Source organism: Rattus norvegicus, chromosome 14 (genome assembly GCF_036323735.1).
Source record: "Rattus norvegicus strain BN/NHsdMcwi chromosome 14, GRCr8, whole genome shotgun sequence".
Lineage (NCBI taxonomy): Eukaryota > Metazoa > Chordata > Mammalia > Rodentia > Muridae > Rattus > Rattus norvegicus.
The window spans coordinates 11,012,163-11,025,115 of NC_086032.1; the positions used below are offsets into that span (position 1 = coordinate 11,012,163).

At 42.0% G+C, this 12,953-nt stretch overlaps 1 protein-coding gene across 2 annotated transcripts in view; it reads right to left on the minus strand.

Annotated features, from left to right (window-relative positions):
• Nucleotides 1–401: 401 nt before the first annotated feature.
• Bmp3 (bone morphogenetic protein 3) overlaps nt 402–12,953 on the minus strand; it is a 28,719-nt gene continuing 16,167 nt past the window's right edge. Inside the window, exons 2-3 of one of the 2 annotated variants that reach the window (XM_063272879.1) lie at nt 11,745–12,649; nt 402–4,796 (exon numbers count right to left, since the gene is read on the minus strand). In XM_063272879.1, the coding sequence (XP_063128949.1) occupies nt 4,605–4,796; nt 11,745–12,389 (837 nt within the window). In that variant the 5' untranslated portion in view covers nt 12,390–12,649 and the 3' untranslated portion in view covers nt 402–4,604. 2 annotated transcript variants of the gene reach the window in all.

Here is a 12,953-nt window from a genome sequence, read left to right on the forward strand (position 1 = left end):
TTAACATTCTACCATGACGATATGTGTTAATCACGGACGCAGAAACAAAGTTATCATTGAGATAGTAAGCCAGACAATTAGGGGGAAGAATTAAAATCCTAAATATCCATCACCTATGTAGAATTTATTGTTTAAAGAGGGAAGAAACCTTTAAGTGAATCAAGGTAAAGGCTTCTAATTGCAAAAGCTCAAGATCCCCCTTCGGGTGTGTCTGGATATTCTAAGATGCTGACCGTCTTTTATGCATTAGAAGTTAGGGATGCTCTGTTCATTGAAAACTTGATTCCTTTGAAAGATTTAACTTTGTATCTCAGTGTATTTCCTTTTTTTCCAAATGTCATACAGTGAGAAACATTCTTAAAAACTTTTCTCAGGAAAAAAGCAAAGAAGAGAAAAAAACGATCAATTAAGCAGTTTTTATTTTTGCAATATAGGATGAGAGGTCTTTGTTACTGGAGGAAAATGACACAAGTTCAATAAAGCGTAACACGTCGGTGGTGAAGGTCCCTTCACAGTTACACTGCCACGGCCTTGGGATGGCCTTGACTAAGGAACTAAATGTCATGTCCTCTCTAGGAACGATGGTAAAGAAAAGACTTTTTTCTCACCTAGTACGGAAGAAAATCATTACCAATATAGAAAGGCAACAGTCATTAAATAAATTAAAAGCATCTTTAAACTTTTTCCATATACATATAATATATATTCCAATTGCCATTGACTGTACAAGCATTAAATTTCCAACTAATACATTTACAGAAACTTGTGTGAAAAGCTGAAGGGAAAGTTTTGTCTTTAGAAAGGGGAATCATTTTATCACTCAAAAGCTACATTAAAATACTGAGAAATCAGATTTGCCCCGGATTTCTTACTTAGTTGTTTATTCATCCTATGCGTCAGGAATGCATAGCTATTTTCTAGACCAACCTTGATTCATCATGTTTAGACGTTTGCTACTCGGTAGCACAGAGAAAATGTAAAGCTTCAAGATTAACTGAATAGTGTAGTTACATAAACATTGTATAAGTCAGGCTGGTGACATTGTTACTCATGATTTTTTATGAAATATTAAATGGGTAATACAAGTTTTATACAGAGATAGTAAAACATTACCTTAGTGAATAAATGACCATCGGCTAATACGTAGCTAGGTAGGGTAGGATTTAACCTGGAATACTGCAATCCTGAGGTCCAGGCATTCAATCTTCCAGTTTCGTTCTACAACATTAAGTTCCTTAAATTATATATTATTCACACAGGTTACAATGAAGAATTCTTAAAATACTGCATGGCTACAGGGAATTCCCTCAGCTGGAATTCCAGAAGACAGTTATCAGGAAAAGAATGCATAGATTTGAGTCAGACGGAGTCTGCTGCAAATGGGAAGTGGACATGAGATTCTCCCCTAACCAAGAACCTGCCTGCAATTTATACCCGCCTGCAGAGGAAAAATTAGTTTGCTCCAATCGAGTGTTACTGGGTTTATTAACCACATTTCATGGTAAGTTCTATGCCTAGGAATAAATGGTCAGAATAAACCAACTCAGTGGGACTTTTGTAGACTTTAAAAAAAAAGAATTATTTTCTTAAATGTGTGTTTGACTGTCTGTCTGTCTCTGTCTCTGTTTCTGTCTTGGTCACAGTTTCTGTCTCACTCTATCTGTCTGTCTGCTTCTCTGTCTCTCTCTGTCTCTCTGTCTCTGTCTCTGTCTCTGTCTGTCTCTCTCTGTGTTGTGTGTGTGTGTGTGTGTGTGTGTGTGTGTGTGTGTCTGTGTGTGTGTATGTAAGAATGTCTAGGACATGGTTTGAGAGAGAATACAGGAAGAATGATGTTGAGAAGGGAGAGAGACAGAAATAGAGATAAGGCAAGATGATTTTATTTAGGAAATAGCATTTCAAAATGTAATGCTTTTCCCCATCAACCCCAAAACTGTATGGGAGAGTTCTTAAGATCTTGTATGGAAATTTGTACCCAACACATTGCAAACTAGGCACTTATTTAATATTGCACTTAAATAAAGTCTTATCAATTAAAACGCTGGCCAATTTACTTTAATTCCCTCTGCTAGGAGTCATTCTTTTCCCATGTACATGTATGTCACTGTACCTCCGACTTAGAACACGCCGAGGTTGGCCGGCAGCCATTTAGAGCAGTCAGTGACCTCTATCTGCCACATTGCCAAGAAGTTGTCACAGCTCAACGTACGCTGCTTTCAGCATGCTAGCCACTCATCAAAACGCAACATTAATTAGTCAGCACTCGAGAACTTTTAGCATCAAGAAGACTTGACCACACTGCAGGTTTAATACACACACCAAAAAAGTAGGAATTGATTTATTTTAAAAGGCAACAGAAATATGAATATAAAAAGCTGAGAAGTGAAACAAAGAATTGCTTCGGTTTGGGGCTGGTATATCGTTAGGAAAAGCCAAATTAAGAGTCTCATCAAATCTACTCAGGGAAGCAAATTTTATTTGATGAAAGACCCATGAATATGAAGCATGGTGTTTCTGTTCTGTATTCTGATTTCAAGTTTGTCTGGGATTTATTCCCCCACTGGAGTTTGAATCCACATTCAACTTTATGTTAAATCAACTTTATGTTAAATCAATCCTCCTCTGGAATGATCCAGAGGAACCCAGGAACTTTGGTCCTTGAACTCAGTCTTTCAAACCCTCTGTGTCTCATTGAGAGTTAGAACTATTCCCCACTATGGTATGGCCTTTCAAAGTGGGAAGAGCCTTGCCTGGCCATTTTATGTGGTAGCCTTGGGGTAGAACACCGCACAGTGCATTTGTTGACCTCGTTTGTGAACAGAGGTACTTGTAGTCGCTCCGTCTCTGCTTAATCATCACCCCTGAAAGATGATGTATGGAACAGTTCACCATCATCTTCAGCTCCCACTGAACCCATCAGCCTCCTGCTTTACTCATGCAGGTTGCAGCATTGCACACTCAACCAGTGTTTCATAATGACTGGGCAGCTGTAGACAGCTACAGGCAGAGATAGGAAAAAAGAAACCCATGTTTTGATCTCATACAGGCTCTGAAATGAAGTACTTATACCTAACCATCACATTATATCTAATCATTGTGTCAGAGTGACCTAAGATCAGAAGTGTCCTCAGAGACAAAGCCACCAGCTCTCCACAACCTGAAATCACTTCTATCTTTCAAGTAATCGCATTTACCAAAAGATCTTTAAAGGTTTTCAGTGTGTGTGTGTGTGTGTGTGTGTGTGTGTGTGTGAGTGTATATGTGTGTGCGTGTGTGTCTGTGTGTGTGTGTGTAGAGGTCAAAGGATAATTTGTGGGAGCTGGTTCTCTCCTTCCACCATGTGGGGTCCAGGAATGGTTGGGTAGCAAGTACCGTTACCCACTGAGATAAACAACTTTCAAAGGGAGAAATCAAAGATGGCGTACTTATGGCAAGTGGAAATAGAAATAAAGGGTGTCCAGGTTGACTCTCTTTCCTAGTGAATAATTTTCAGCAAGCCTTGATGGAGGAGAGGCTCCATGACTGAGGACAGTATCTTGATCTCTGTGCAGAAGAGACTAGACGTAGCTGTGGAACATGATATTCACCACAAGAGAGCAATTCGACCGGTCATTTCTAAGAACAGCTTGTGAACCCCAACATCTATGAACAACGTCACATGAAGACATAGCATAATAGTAAGAAAACTGGAAAGCCAATAACTTCAGGAAGCACTTCCTAAATTAGCTTAGAGCAAATGATGTTATGTGTAGGGGAAAAACAAAAACAAAAAACAGAGAGATACAGAAAAAACTACAACTGGAGTTTCAAAGATGAAGCCTCTGGCTCTCTTCTTCTGGGAGTCAAGGCAATGAAAGCATCTGCAATTCCAGTCAGTGACAAGTCCCTCTTGGCACAGGCTCTTGGATCATGCCATCGTTACTGGATGGCGCTGGCCAGAGTATGATATTGACACAACAAAGGAATGCCGTGAGGATGGAGCCATCGAATCACATTAAGGAAACATTTTTTTTTTTTTCCTACAAGAGGTACAGCGGGCTGGCACACTGGCCCTCTGCACACTAGCTTGGCTCACATGGTGATTGTGGAGAAAAATGGAGGATAAACAAGTCTCAGAAACCTTCCCCTTGAACACCAAAGTCAGATGGGCATTTAGCGGTTGCTCGCTTCTCAGGAGCCTAAGGCAAGAAACCTAGTGAAAGCATCCCAAGAATTCTATCTGCTTCCCTTTAGTCTTTATGTGAGTAGCGCAAATGATAAGTTATTGCTGTCCCTTCCCGCCTAGTCTTAAAGCCCAATACAAAAATAAGTCGATGTGTTCTCTAACACTTCTAAAAACAGTTTGAGTAATGATTTTTGTTATGTGATTAAGAAAAAACAAAATAGACGTCCACATTTACCAAAATCTTACTTTTAGTTACATTCGAAGGGAAAAAAAAGACAGTCCGGCTTTGTTTGGTGGAAATCTTCGATCTCTTTGTTCATTTTCTTTCTGCTATAAAACATCTTTTGGGACAAAATGCATTGGCAGTGCAAAAGACAAAAATAAAAGTCCATAAAACCCAATTAATGATTGAATGGAGCGTTTGAGTGTGTTCTCTGCTAGGTTATCTACAAGCACAAGAGTCTACTGTCATGTTAGGATAGACTTTGAGGACCACATTCTTGTTCTCGTCAAAGAACAAGATGCTGAGCGAGGACATCTTCTCCGGAACACAGCAGGGCTCAGGAATCCCAGAGACGACCCCCACGGCTCTCACTATGCTCTGGATGGTGGCGTGATTTGATGGCTTCAAAGACTGGAAAGAGAAATAAAAGCAAACATGTTAGGTAAAAACGTTCTCCTCGGTTCTCATCGCACACAACGGAACTGTTTGAACAGACCCAGAAAGGCCTACATCACTGAATATTCAGCCCAAACTCGTCTACCTCCAAGGATGTATCATCTATAAAGGGCCTCCTACGGTCTGGGGAATTTTGTAGGTGGAGCCTTTAATCTTCACAACAAATTGGTCATAATTTTTTTTTCCTCCCAGAGACTCAGAAAGCTAAATGACATGTCTTGAAGTCCAACAGCTGGTAAGTACAATGAATCTTTGAACTCCATTCTGTTTGCAGGAATCGTTTAATTAGAAACAACTTAGCCCCCAACCATGGAATTAATGTATTCTCCATGTTTTTAATTAAAACAACAACAGCAGCAGCAACAGCAACAACAACAACAACAACAACAAAATTGTCCCTGATCCTCTAACCTTTAAAGAACTCCAATAAACACACTGAGACGAACCATCATCAATATAAAGGGGAATTTGTACACTGTTATTAAAATTAACCTAGGTGGAATAGCTATTTATTTATTATTTATTTATTTATTTATTTATTTATTTATTTATTTATTTATTTATTTATTTATTTATTTATTTATTTATTTGTTGTCAAAAGGATTACTCTTTGGTTACTATTTCATTCATATTCAATTATCCAGCTCAGACTACAGACTGGGGCTGACAAGACCACACCATTGACCACTGGGAGGCGCTGTTGCTCCACGGGCAATATAAGAGGTGGCTTGGCGGTCGACGATGGAATGATATTCCCAAATATTCCTTTGGGAATCAAGTATGGGGGTCTGAGCTTTTCACATGGATGACAGAAGTTTGATCAAGGAAGCCTTGATTAAATCCCTTCCCTGAGAAAATAGGATGCGTTTTACTTAGAAAGCTATGTAAGCTTTCTAAGCTATGTACCCTCCCTAGAAGCATAGAAAACAGTCCCACTTGCAAGCCCAGAGTGGTCAGAAGTACTCCAGAAGAGAAGACACAATACCTGGAAACACAATTCTCCTGGTATAATTGTTCCTAGGTGGATGTACTTAGTTTTGTTTTAAATACATTTAGAAACATAAATTTGAGGACTGAGGTTGGCCTGGGTTTGATTCCCCAGCTGCCATTCAAAAGAAAAAAAAAAGAAAGAAAGAGAGAAAGAAAGAAAGAAAGAGAGAAAGAAAGAAAGAAAAAAGGAAGAAAAGAAAGAAAGGAAAGAAAGAAAGAGAGAGAGAGAGAGAGAGAGAGAGAGAAAGAAAGAAAGAAAGAAAGAAAGAAAGAAAGAAAGAAAGAAAGAAAGACTAACCATGTGGTACAATCCTGCAATCCTAACTTAGGGGTTCGAGGCCAGCCTCAGCTACACAGGTAACTGAAACTCATCCGGGATTACATGAGGTTCTCTGCTAAAAGAAAACCAAACAACAAAACAGGGCAGGATAATTTGCCAAAAGTGGACAATATTATTTCAGCTAAAACTCAGAGCCTTTTGGATCCATGAACTGGGGACTTGAATTCCCAGCCTGAATTCAGAATGGGAACATGGAGAAGCTGAGGGGGTTAAGGGTGCATCCAGGCCAACGGAGAAGAAAGTGATGTGGAAAGCTGATGTGTTTTCGGAAAATCAGAGCAAGTCAGTGAGAGGATGGGGCTGGCAGAAGAAGGGAAATCTGCATCACTCCATCTTTTAATTTCAGTGAAAATTACTACACTACACTTCGATTTCCGTGAAAGAATTTTTAAAAACTACTGTCAACAGTACAAGACTGTTTCTACTCTTGGTTCCTAGTAACTTGAAGGACGACTTTTTTTTTTTTTAAATCGATTTAATTGGCTAATTAAATGGTTAAATGGTTAATCAGTTCTAATTGGGTACAAGACGAGGTATTCCCACCTTAACGTTCTAACAACGTATTCTCCTAGTGTTTGTACTTTACTTGTTGTTTGCCCTGTACTAAAATGAGTTTACTTTACTGGATGAAAATTATTAGGAAAAAATATGGGGATCAAAAGAGGGTTTGAGAATCTATGAAAATGTCACCGTGATTCCGGTTATTCCACATAATTAATATTTATGAATAAAAACAGAAGACCTCCACGAGTCCATGTAGTCTACAGGAATGGCGTCTAGCATTGTCACACAGCAGGGCACATGCTGGCATTAACATTATTGGTTTCTGTTGACTGAAAGCCATTAGAAAGATTCAGTCTTCCAGACAGCTTGCTGCTAAAGGATGAGAGGTCGTTAAAGCCAGTTTTTCTGTCATTATTCTTTATGGTTAATGTTTAATGCCCGGGTGTCATGTAGTATGGTGGCCTTAATTAAATGAGTGCATGAGAGTTGGTTATGACTATGCAGCCTCTCCCTCGGCGCCTAGAATAGTGTATCCAGAGGCCACAGCACTATTGTTAAATGGCTGAAATACTTAGAAGAAACAGTACAGCCTCCGTTTTACCGGATTGGGAGGAATAAATCCTATCAACAAAAATAAAAGATTCTGCGCAAGTGACTTGGTGTAGATATGGAAAAAATTCATGGGTGTTACCTAGGGAAAATTCCTGTCTTTCTTTTCCCCTTTCTCTCTTTCTATCCAAGTTAGAAATGAATATCTGAGTCCTTTCCAGTGGGCTCACCAGAATCAGGCCGTTGGTTCTGGGGTGTTTTGTATTAGGGACCTCTCAGATGACCAGGGAGGATCCTCTATTTTCTTGCTATGGGATTCTCTGATGGAGCTACCCTTACTAGAAACAGTCACATCATGCATAAACGATCCATGCTGTCATTTGCTGTTGTGAGGCATGCTGCCAGTAAGACTGGACGCCCTCCAGCTAGGATCATGTTTCTCGTGACTCTCTCTTCTAAGCTTAGAGCTGACACCAGTCAAAAGTGTAACTCTGAGCTCCTCCCTGCACCCATCACACTTTTTAACGATGGGGTGAGCCTTCGCCCATCATTCAGGTGCCACTCTGCTGAGGTCTGTCAAGTTTCGTGTTCATGGTGTCCATCTCCGTGACCGAGGCTACAACTGGAAGATCTTTAAGGGTCTATCATTTTGCATTCATCCAATGGGAACCTCTTTATATGGAATGCTCGGTTCAGTGATGTGTTAACTAACTCTGTGCCTTTGCTGTCCCCAGCTTTCACACAGTTCCTTGCAGAAAGAATTTCATTCCTATAACCCTTGTTGGTTTCTTGGATCTCTGTCAGGAACAATGGCTCAATCACTTTCATTGGAAATTTCTGTTTTCCACTGCTGTGAAGGTGGTGAGGGGAGGCGGAAGCACAGAACTTGGCTCTGCCCGTCTGGTATTTTTTCATCATATGGCGTCCTTCCGAGAGTCCTTCTCAGGGAGAACAGATTGGTCACATAAGAGCTGGAAATCAGGGGGGAAAAAATCCTAACTGTTGTGTCTGTGAATGAGATCTACGGTGGCCAGGCTTATACACCTGCCAAGCTGTGGATGCTGTCCTCTAGTTAAATCTGATCACAGTACATTAGAAGGGGAGAGTATGTCATCGGCTGAGAGCTTCATTCCTGACCTGGGCCACGAGTTTCCTCTACACTATTTCAGTCCAGCCTGCATGGGTGTGATGGCCCAGAAACTATCTAATTGGAATCAGGGAAAGGGCAAAGCCTGGAATTCGGGAAAGGCAGAGCACAGCTGTTCTGAATTATAGAGCAGGTTGTCGACTTTTGCAGACAAAGAACCCCACGGTATAACCCAGGTTTTCGCCCAGGAGGCCAAAAATCGGGAGGCCCCTCAACAGAGGAATCTGGCCTGGGAGAACTTCCCCCTGAGGCAAAATGTATCTCTAGAGTCAGAGAGCTCTTTGGCTCTTCAGTCAGCCCACATGTGCAGTGCTGATTTGATGAGAGCCCTTCATTTTCCTCTGCTGCTGCTCTGACTACATTTTTATTTAAATACCCCATTCTGGGATGGGGCATCATGCTAGCAGTGCTACATATTAACCCACCCCTTCCTTTAAATCACATTTCCTGAACTCCCTTGTTACTGTACTGACTGAAAGATACAAAGTCACGAGAGCTTAAAGGGAACCCCTAGTGCACGTTAATTCTACACAAGGCAACACCAAACTTCCACTCTCAACTTGGCCAAGGGAAATCTCAACCTCAGAGAAAAGACCTCCACATGCATCCCTGCTACAGGCTGCCAATTTCGAGCTTCAATAAATATAATGAGTCTCATTACTACCACAGGTTCTCTTTTCATTCTGTTCTCCCCCAGGATGAAGACCCCTGGAAGAGCTCGTGGGCTGTTGAACCCAGGGGGAGAATCCTCTTTTCAAAATTGGCGATGCTCGGGGGCTGAATGTTACAAAACCTTTCTTGATTCATGGCTTTCCTTTGCACAGTTGCCTTCCCTGCACAGAGCTTCCTCAGACACCAGTGTAATTAACTCGACTCTGCCACTTGGTCTCCTCAATGGCCACTCACTGGAGCAACAGCAGATAGTTACAGAATGCCCGCTCAACGGAGGATATTCTAGTACTTCATTTCTTTCTGTGTTGAGGGAAAATTAATATGTAGACTGTTTTATCGACTTGTCTAAGAGGCCGTTATTGTTCAGTCGTGTGGAACCAACATCCAAGCCAAAGGGAACTAACTACCAAGGCTGCTGCTGTTCCAGAGACTTCTGTGAACCAGCAACTTAACCTCGGACACCGTTAGGTGTGCAGAATCCACTGTAGCCTCCACGTCACATGCACGGCATCAGATTCTATGTAGTAACGAGATTCCAAGCAGCTTGACTCCCGATATGACCAACCATGATTAGTTAATTCTGCAGACGCTTTAACTGCTCTCCTTAAGTTTATCTCTGTGGTTATCAACTTATCCCCTGGTAACTTGAAGGTATGATTTCTTTTCATCTCTAGGAACCATCGTAAAGTTCTTCTAAGGAGACAGTGGGTTCACAAACAGCAAAAGGAAGTACATCGAAGCCAAGGGGCACACGTTGGGAAAGACTAGAGAGGTGGGAACGCCTAGAGTTGGGGGATGAGAAGCAAAGGGACCGGGCATCGCTATTTGTGTGGTTTCTGGAGCCTGGAGACTGGAGTGAGGAAGGAAAAAAAGACTTTTTTGTCTAAGCTACCTAGAAGAAATTCATCTTGTGGGACTAAGGGCAGATGGTTACTTGGACAAACCCTAAGACCTACCTAAAATCAGTCACTCTGACTTAAAGTCAACTTTGGATTACATCCCTGCTCCTCAGTGTCACAAAGCAAGCCACGTTGTAAGATAGGACACATCTCTGTTTTGTCCTTTCATCATCTTCGTTACACTCAAGATTCTCAGTGTCATCCCAGTTGAACAAACTTTGTCTGAGCAGTAAAGATCCTTTACGATTCTTTAAGTAAGATAGGACACTTGACATAGCTCTGAATTCATTATCCTTACTTTATATTTGGATTCTTTTTTAAAGAATTATTTATAGTTCATGTATATATATATATATATATTTATACATATACATATACACGTATATGTATATATATATATTTATATACGTGTGTGTGTGTGTGTGTGTGTGTGTGTGTGTGTGGTTTGTTTGCATGCAAACCAGAGGAGGCCATTAAATCCCATTACAGAGGGTTGTGAGCCACCATGTGGTTGCTGGGAATTGAATTCAGGACCTCTGGAAGAGGAGCCAGTGGTCAGAACGGAGCCATTTCCCATTTCTTTACCACCCCTCCCATATTTGGATTTTTAAAATAAGACATCAGCACCTCCCCACCCCCACGGAAAGGACAGCTTCGTAGGGAATGTACAAAGCTCATCCTTCTGAGACAACTAATGAGGAAGATTGGATTTCGGATGGGTTGCTGGCCCAGAGGCCAACCTGGCCTTGTGAATAGCCCTGTCTACGTGCATGCCAGTTCGTGATTCTAGGAGTAGACCATAGAATATCACACGCTAATAAAGACCCCTGAAGTGAAACTGACAGTCTAAGAGGCAAAGGGACATTTTTTTTCTATTTTTAGACAGCAACAAGGAACTGATTCATATTTTATTAGAATCGTGCTTTTATTCCTTTTCTAAATCCGGTCCGTTTGGTCACTGTATGGCGCAGTGGAGATTTAAGCTGTCCTAAGCCGATATGCAAGCACAGCGCTAAGTTTAGCTGGAGGCGGGAGGGCGTGGCTAACTTTTGCCACGGGGTGTACTGTTGAGAGAAAGGGGATCTGCCCTGTGGACTTGCCTTGGAGGAGAGTTGTTGGAGACATAAGAACTGCTGAGAATATGCTGATATAAAATGCAGTCCCCGACGCTTCAGAAATATACAAAGGTAATTTCGGACAGGGCGAGAGGGACTGGAAAGAAGTTACCATTGCATCCTGTTTTGCCTTCGGCAGTCAAGCAAATGAGAGAAGCATCTGCTGGGTTTCAAGCCAATTCACCTGTCCAGACCCTGATCTTGACCTGCACCGGGACAGCTCAGTCCATGAGAAACCACTTATCTAGCAGTACTCTACAACAGAACGCCACACTCATTAGCCCCACCTCTTGCTCGCCACACCCATTAGCCCCGCCTCTTGCTCCCACAATACCCCTCCACCACTGGAACACCGCTCGCAGGTCAACTTCTGGCATCTGGGGTCTGCTCACTGTGGACAGGTGTATCTTTACAAGTGACCGACCACATGGCTGGATGTATGCCATGTTTGGAAACAAACAAAAAAAATGCATATCGTGCACATATGCTTTTCGTAGACTTCATACCTCGTATAATGCTTAATAATCATCAAAGAAAACCCACGCATAACCACATTGCCCATTTGGTCAGACTTTAGAATGTAGTAAATAAAGGTCAGAGTGGAGGTTTTTAGATGAAAACATACTCTTACACACTCTTCTACCCCGTGAAAAATAAAGTGAGCGCACGAGGAAGGACGGCGGCTACCTTTGGCATGGGGAACTGGCAGGCTCCGGAGCAATAGTAGGCATCAAATGACTTGGGGGAGATAATCCATTCGCTCCAGCCAATATCGGCAAAGTCCACTTTAAGGTACCTGCGGGCACAGTTCCGAGGCTCGATCCACTGCTTTCGCCTCGCCTTCTTCAGTGTCTGCTCATCAAACTGCAGTGTCTGTCCCTTTTGATGAGGCCCTTTCCTCTGTTTCTTTTTGCTCCGGCTCTTTTCAGGAGGCTGAGTCTGAAGGCTCTTGTAAGGCTTTCTCTCCTCCCACACTCCAGCCTCCTTGTACTGATACTCGGCCCCAGGGAGCTCGTTGTTCTGCAATGGCAACAAGATCCCAGTAGAGCGCTTCTTCCTCCTCTCAACAGAGAGGGCTTCTCTGACGTGGCTATCCAGTCTGGGCACAGTTCCTGCTGTGAAATCGCGGTGTCTCTGTAGGCTAGATACCACGCTTTCAGGCTCACAAATGGCGGCATCGTTGGCATACACCAAGATATAAGGCTCTGGGAAAAGCAGCATCCTCTTGGGAAGCTCGTGTGCTCTGGAGGTAATGTTAAATCCTATGAGAAACTCCTCGTCTTGCTTGGCCTTCCGTAAGAGCTGAGTGATGTCTTTTGACAGCCAAGACATGCTGTCTCTATAAGGTTTGGCCGTATCTACTGACAGATGACCCAAGAGCTGGCTTTGGTTGGATTGGAGGGTCCATGCAGAGAGGTCTATCTGGATGTGTTGTCTCTGGCTGTCATGGGAACAACCTTGGGATTCTGGACAGTTCACACTGGTGTTCACCAATTCTCCAATGTAGAAATACAGTGTGGCTGACAAAATGTTCTCAGACTTGGTTAGAGAAGTCAGATTAAAAGTGTGCAAGCCCTTTCTTTGAAGAGTTCCTAGGAGAGAAGAAAAGAGAAACAGGAACTACTATTTTATACAGCATTCAAAATTCAACTCCAAATAAATCAGAGCATGAAATGCAACAGCTAAAGCCATGAAATCCTCAGAGGAAGGGAACATGGGGGGAGAAAAATCTTCATGACTTTAGACTTGGTAAAAGATCTACTCATATGGATCCAAATGCATTCAGCAAAAGGGAAAATAGATCAACAAGTAAAAGTTTAAAAGTAAAAGGGACTTTATTGAAGTTAGGATGTTTGTACATCAAAGTTAAGTACCAAGGAAATGGAAGGATAAGCT